General features: G+C 61.7%; 1 protein-coding gene across 1 annotated transcript; it reads right to left on the reverse strand.

The window, feature by feature from the left end:
• Positions 1-283: 283 nt before the first annotated feature.
• On the reverse strand, positions 284-5,900 carry FOXF2 (forkhead box F2). Its single transcript, XM_075415324.1, is given in 3 exon segments — positions 284-1,127; positions 4,843-5,358; positions 5,361-5,900. Coding segments are annotated over 3 exon segments (1,179 nt in total). The 5' UTR covers positions 5,857-5,900; the 3' UTR covers positions 284-960.
• Between the last annotated feature and the right edge of the window lie 1,138 nt (positions 5,901-7,038).

Raw genomic sequence — 7,038 nt, forward strand, 5'->3', positions numbered from 1 at the left:
CGGTGCGGTGCGGCCCAGAGTCCCGCAACCCCGCGCTCCCCTCCTCCGCTTCCAGCGGCTGCAGGGTCCGGGCTCGCAGCTTGAACGCTCTCGGGTGCTGGGCTGGAAGGGTTTTTCCCAGCAGGAGCCGAGGGAGAAGAAGTGCCTGTCCAGCGCGTTGGCGTTTATATACATTTTATTGGAAAAAAAAAAAAAAAATTTGTACATCAAAATATTTTGGCAAACTGTAAAAAGTATACATAAGTGCAAATATATTCTCCTTTTAAAGCAATAGTGTGTGAGTATACACGAGATTTATTTAAAATAATTTCTTAAAAAATACTGTGGTAGAAAACAACTTTTGTAAAAATAAAAACCAAAACGTTGTATTGCTGCAATACCGGGGAGAAAAAAAAAAAGAAGGAACTTCTCTTACAGTCTATACACAAATGAGCTAAACAAGACTTCTTAATAATATCGATCGGTCGGTGCTGGAGTCCGGAGCAAGTGTCCTCGGTCGGGCTCGGGGAGAGAAAAAAAAATCAAGAAGCAGATTTCCCGCGGAGGCAGCAACGGAAGGGGAGTCCGCGCAGGTGCTGGGCTGCGAGGCTGGTTTGCCCCATTCCACGACACTTTCTCGCACAAAATCACACGGAATCGTTCCCTCTCCCAAAGCTCGGTTCCTCAGGAGGTGGCAGAAAGGCGGTTCGTGCTTCAGGCGCCGGGACCCTGACTCCCCACCTCACCCCGCACATCACGCAAAGCTTGCGGGAAGAGCTCCGGGGCGTTAGACCGGCTGTGCGCGTCCTTCCAGGGGTGGAGGAGGGGGGGGGACAGAAAACGCTGCTCCCTTGGGTGACTTTTGCTAAGTGACTCGTGTACTACCGACCCTACCGGAGTGCACATTACATTGAACCTGCGTGGGTCCTTCTCCGCCCTCTGCTCGCTACCACCCGAGTGTCTCTGCCGGGGCTGCTGCCTTCACATCACGCAGGGCTTGATGTCCTGACAGACGCTTTGGTGGTGGTGGTGGTGGTAGTAGGACCCGCCAGCGGACGGGTGAAACGAGGAAATGCCGTTGAAATTGAGGACGAAATCTTTCCTGTCGCACACCGGGGACGGGTGATGCTGGTAGCGGGGCAACCCCACTGCAAGAGGAGGGAAGAGGGAGAGATGCTCAGGAACCGGGGAGCTCTGCTCGGGGCGGGAGAGGCTGCGGGCCCGCTCCCCGTCCCCCGGTGTCACCCCCCCCCGCCATCCCCACGCAAGGTTTGGGAGCTCCTCTCCAGCTTTCCTGGCAGCGGAGTGGGCGCTCCCCGGGGGCAAAGCCTGTCCCGCTGGCAGGGCGGAAAGAGCGGGGTGGGGGGGGGTGGACGTGGATTCCGCGGGGTCCCCCATCACCCGCGGGTGGACTCGGGGCTGCACCCGCGCCCGTACGACCCCCCGCGCCCCCTCTGTGTGGAACACCGGCTGAGGAGGGGAAGGCGGTGCGGAGGGGGGGGATGCCCACGGGCTGGGTGTCCGCATCTCACTCCCGCGTGGGGAGACACACACACCGCTGTCTGTCTGTCCCTCCGCCCGCGTGTTCATCGGAGTGCGGGGTCGGGTTAGCCCCCACCCGCGGTGTTGCGGGGGGAGGGGGGTGCGCGGGGAGACGGTGCGCGGTATTTTGGACGCGCCGCAGCCGTTTGAGCCCGGTTCCCACCTTTGCTCCCTCTTCCCGCTCCCTACCCGATCCCGGGAGGTTTTCCCTTCTCCCTGGGATGGCTGCAGGTTGAATCCCAACCGCGAGCCATTTGTGAGGTGATGGTGCATTTATTTGCGGGTGCGGGTGCGTGTATAGGGGGGTGCACGCCCACTCGCGTTCACAGACGTGAGGCACAGACCGAGGACGCCCTACCAGCACCAACAAACCAAGCGGGTCCGTGGTCACCGAGATGTTCAATGACCTTGAGAATTCCCCTTCTCATTTCCCTCTCGGGGGGGAGGGGGGGGGGTACAAAGCCCCGGGGCCGCGTGGGAGCTCCCCACGCCGCGGGGCCGTGCTGGGACCTTTCGTCCGGCCGGGAACCCGCTGGGTGCGGCGGCGGGGAGGGGAGCGCTGCCCTGAGAAAGGCCCGCAGGGTTAGAACCGGAGAGGGGTTTGGTGGGACTGTGCGGGATGTCAAACTCGGCTAGCGGGAGCCTGTCAAACCTGACCCAGGGTCAAGGGAAAAAAAATTAAAAAAAAAAAAAAGGGGCGGGGGGGGAGCAGCAAAAGAAAGTGAAGGAGAGGGGACGAAAAAAGAAAAAGAAAAAAAAAAAAGGGAAAGAAAAAGAGAAGGCATCGGCGGTTTTCCCCCGGGCGGCGGGGCCGCGCGGCGCGGCGGCGCGCACAGCCCCTCTCTCCCGGCACTGTCCCCTCCTTCACCCCGCGGAGCTCGCTTTATAAAAGTGATTATTTCGCTGGATTTCCTCGGCTTTCTAATAACCCTGCTGGTATGCTCACCATAAACTGGGGCACTTTATTACAATCCTGATTCAATCATTTAGCAGGATTTAACAGCGTGCGAAAAAAATCCGTCTCCCCCTCCGCCCCCCACTTCAAAATCCTTTTAGCAGAACCGGGCCTCCTGTTTCCAATTTTTTCCTCTCTTATTCTTGAGTCTGATGCAAATTCAAGGTTTTAAGCCCGCCCTGTCGCCGTCGTGAGCAGAGGATTATTGACCGATCAACAACGGTTGCCACCGAGCTTGCTTTGCGTTTAACTGTGGGAAAGGGAAAGGCGAAATTAATTTGGTGCTGCTTTTGCGGGGAGAGGAGGAGGAAGATTATCGCTGGCGATAATTATGAATGAAGGAGCTTGGATCTTTTTCCCCCATTTCCTTTCACTCTACTAAAACGTTTGCGCCGCAGAGATTTTGTGTCACACGCACGAACGAGGATTGGAGCCATGCAAAAGAAATAAAGGCTTGTGTTAGGGTTTGTTTGGGGGTTTTTTTTAGCTAATAGAGACACGGGGATGGCTTCCACTAAATTCCTGGGCCCACATCCTGAAGCGATAGCAAACGAGCGGAGAAACGGCGTTAAAACTGAGCTTGCTGGAAACGGGCGCTCGCCTTCGGCACGGAGCAAGCGCCCGTCGGTCGGTTTGCGTGTAGATCTGCGCTCGACCAGAGACAATTCGGATTGAAACCCCCCCCCAGCCTCGGAAACCGCGCTGGGGGCTTCGGGGGGGACCAGTGCCTTTCCTCTCTCTGCTTCTGCTTTTTTGTTTTTGAGGAGCTGTTCTTGGACTACTTCGAAATGAAAATTTCTCTTCCAGGAATCGCCTCTCCGGCGATTTCTTCTCGCTGGCAGAGGGGGGGGGGCAGCCGCCTCCCAGCCCCACTCCCTGGGCCAGCGTGGGCCCTGCGCGGCTCCCCGCGGGAAAAACAGAGGGAAAAAATATCCGAAAGAAGCGAAAGGGAAATAAAAGAAAAGAAGCGTTTAAAAAAAAAAAAATATCCAAGTAGCAACAGGAACAATAACAAACCAAAGCAGAAGCTCCTCAGGGGTAAGGTAGGTATTTCGGTGGGGGATGCCGGCCTCTCGCCCCGGACCTCAAAACCACGTGGAAGGACGACCTGAATTCCCGAAAAGTGGGTTCAGACCTCAGCGGCAGAGCCCCGTGGGCAGGGAGGAGCCCGTCGGGGGACGCCCCGCGTCCCCGCAGCCCCCGGAGCCGAAACCCCGGCGACCCGCTCCGCAGCCGCCGCTTCCCGAGCCGCATCGGGGCTATTTCGCTTTTTTGGGGGGTTTTGTTTTGGGTTTTGGTTTTTTGTTTTTTTTTTTGAGGGAGGAAGATTTGCAAAGCCTTGCTCTCCCTGACACCCGCACGTCTCCTCCCCGGCGGCTGGGCTCCAGCTCGCCCTTCCCGCAGGCTGCGGGGGGCTCGGAGATGGACGGGAGAGTGATTGACAGGCGCCCAGGGAGGGGGCGGGAGGGGACCCGGGGCTGAGGGTCGCCTGTATTTGTTACTTGTTGAAATTCCCATAAAATTGAACAAGACCCCGCTCTCACAGGGGTTAAGTCAGGCTAAAATCCTCTTCGGTGTGGTCCAGCCCAGACTGTCTTTGTTTGCTTAACCTCCGGGACCCGCGTTTAAAAGGGCTGTTTGGAAAATTTCCCTCTAAGAACCCAACATCTTTTACCCATTTTTGCGCTCGGATTTTTTCTGAGGGGACATTGTCTGTAATCACGGGCCGGGGGTTCGGGGGATGGGGGAGACAGAGACCAGAAACCTCCTTCCCCCCGGCTGCAGAAATACGCTCGATCCGCTTTCATCTCTCTCGCGTTTTTCAAGATAAGAGGTGTTGGGGATTTTTTTTGTGGTGTTTTTGTTCTTGTTTTTGTTTTGGTTTTTTTTCCCCCCGCAGGGCTTAGGGATAATATTTAACGCCTTTTTTTTTTTTTAACGTTTTTGATTACTCCTGCGGAGCGCGGTTTACCGAGGCGGCGGCGATGCCCGGCGGCTCTCCCCGCTCGGAGAAAGTCTCAGCCCGGAGCTGCTCGGGGTTCCCCCCCCCTCACGCTCCCGGGTCTCCGGCACGGGGGGGGGGGGACGGGGGACGTGCAAGCCGGGACGGAGCCGGGACGGAGCCGGGACGGAGCCGGGCTTCCCTCGGGGCTCTCCTTGCGCTGGGCGAGAAGCAGGGATGCTCGCAGCCCCCTCCCTCACCGGGCATCCCCCCAGCTCCAACCCACTCGTGTTCCCCCCCTCCCCCCGAAATACCCCTCTTTTTCCTACCCCGCGGAGGTCGGGGGGCATCCCCCGCCAAACCCCCGCCGCCGGAGGAAACCCCCCAGCCTCCACCCCCCCACACCCCCCCCCCGGACCCCTACCTGAGAGGTCGTCGCGGGGGCTCTGGTGCAGGTACCCCTGCTCCAGGGAGTAGGAGGGCACGCTGGAGTGGATGCCGGAGGACGCGGCGTTGGCGGCGGGGGGGAGGCCCTGCTGCTTGATGTAGGGCGAAGCCCCCGAGGCAGTCCAGTGGGCCGACGGGCTGGCGTAGGGCGAGTGGCACTCGATGGCGCTGGCCATGGCGGGCGAGGAGGGCACGGGGCTGCTGCTGCTGTCGGGGCCGTAGTCCCCGTTGGCAGTCACCGGGCAGCTGGCCATGTAGGTCGAGCCGGGGTTGGGGGACATGTGCGGGACGTGGTGGCCGCCGCCGAGACCCTCGTAGCCGCCGGCCATGGCGTTGGGCATCATGTCGAGGTTGTAGCCGTTGGAGTGGCAGGCGAGGGAGGCTGGGGGGGCCTGGAAGTCGAAGCCCTGCGGGAGGATGGAGGCCCCGAAGCCCAGCCCGTTCATCATGCGGTACATGGGCTTCAGGGCCTGGCATTTCCTCCTGAAGCCGCGGGCCGCCGTCGGAAGGAGCCCTCCTCGAACATGAACTCGCTGGCCGGGTCGATGGTCCAGTAGTGGCCCTTGCCCGGGCGGCCCAGGCCCTTGGGCAGCTTGATGAAGCACTCGTTGAGCGAGAGGTTGTGGCGAACCGAGTTCTTCCAGCCCTGGTAGGAACCTCGGAAGAAGGGGAAGCGGGCCTGCAGGAACTGGTAGATCTCGCTGAGGGTCAGGCGCTTGGAGGGCGAGCTCTGGATGGCCATGACGATGAGGGCGATGTAGGAGTAGGGGGGCTTCTCGGGCCGCCGCAGCCCCGAGCTGGCCTTCTTGCTCTTGGAGGACGCCGCCGCCGAGGAGGAGGAGGAGGAGGAGGAGGAGGAGGTGGAGGTGGAGGAAGAGGAGGTGGAGGTCTCCAGGGCGGAGGAGGGCGGCCGGCTCATCTGGAGAGCTCCGGGAGCCGGGCTGCGGGAGCGGAGAGGGACGGGGGGCTCCGGCCGCTGCTCGGTGGTCATCTGGCGGAGGGAGGGGAATGGGGCAGGGTGCGGTGAGGCTGGGAGGGAAGGGGGGGGAGCCGGGCGGGGTGGGTACCGGGGCGGGGGGTGCCCCGCAGGGGGGGATAGCGGCGGGAAGGGGGGGTTTGGGGGGGGGGGAGCGATGGGAGCCGTCCTCCGGGCACCTCCTCAGCGCGGCGAGGCGGCGGCAGCTCCCCCCGCATCCCTCCCCGGCCGTCCCTTTGCGCAATGGCCGCTCCGCTCTCCGGCGGATGGACCGGCCCCGGCCCCCGCCCTCCCCGCACCGCCCTCCCCGCACCGCCCGCCGAGCCTCCGCTTCCTCCTCGGCCCCCCACCTGGGGACCATCCCGCTGCCTAATCCGGCAAGGGGAGGAAGTCCAAGGACCCCCCCCCTCCAATCTCTTCCGCGCTGTTCTTCTTTCAAATATACTTTTTTCCTTGCGCAAAAGGCACGGCGCGACCGCCCATCAGTTCCTTCAGTCTTGCTCTTTTTTTTTTTATTCTTTTTTACTTTTTTACTTCGCAGAGAAATCAGCCGAGATGGGGGTTGGGGGGAGACCACCCCCTTTCCAGCTGCCCTCCGTCATTTGGGCAGGAGGAGCCGCTGCCGCACCGCTCCGGGCTGGCTCTCGGCTCCGACCCCGTTTGCAGCCCCCCCACGCAGCCCCCACCCCGGGCACCGGGCTGCCCGCTGCTCCCCGGCAGGGCCCCGGGGCGGGGGTCGCGGCTCCCCCCCACCCCGCGGGACCCCCAGGCGGCGGTGCCTGCTGCTCCTCAAGCCTGCCAGACCTCCGGCGTTTCAGGCTTCTCCAATACCCCTTGCCACCCCCCCCCCCTTTGTAAAATGTAATTAATTTTATAGGGCGAGAGGGGTCGAGCCTAAGGGCCGGGGATGCGCCCTCCCTCCGCCCCCCGGGACCCCCCCACCCCCGGTGAAGCCGGGGGGGGGGGGGGGGGGTGGTCACTCCTACTGGCAACCGCCGTTTGCCGGACCGAAGGCGCTGGCCGCCGTTGCCAGCATTCCCGCAGCGCCGTGGGTGCGTGTCCGTCCGCCTGTCTGTCTGTCTGTCTGCGTGTCCGTCTGTCTCCAGCGCAGCTCCGTGCTGGGAGCTCGCTGGTGGGTACGGGCGGGGAGGGGGTGGGGCTGGTCCCAGACAGTGACCTGCGCTTGAGTGGAAGCAG

The sequence above is a fragment of the Opisthocomus hoazin genome, chromosome 3, assembly GCF_030867145.1.
Source record: "Opisthocomus hoazin isolate bOpiHoa1 chromosome 3, bOpiHoa1.hap1, whole genome shotgun sequence".
Lineage (NCBI taxonomy): Eukaryota > Metazoa > Chordata > Aves > Opisthocomiformes > Opisthocomidae > Opisthocomus > Opisthocomus hoazin.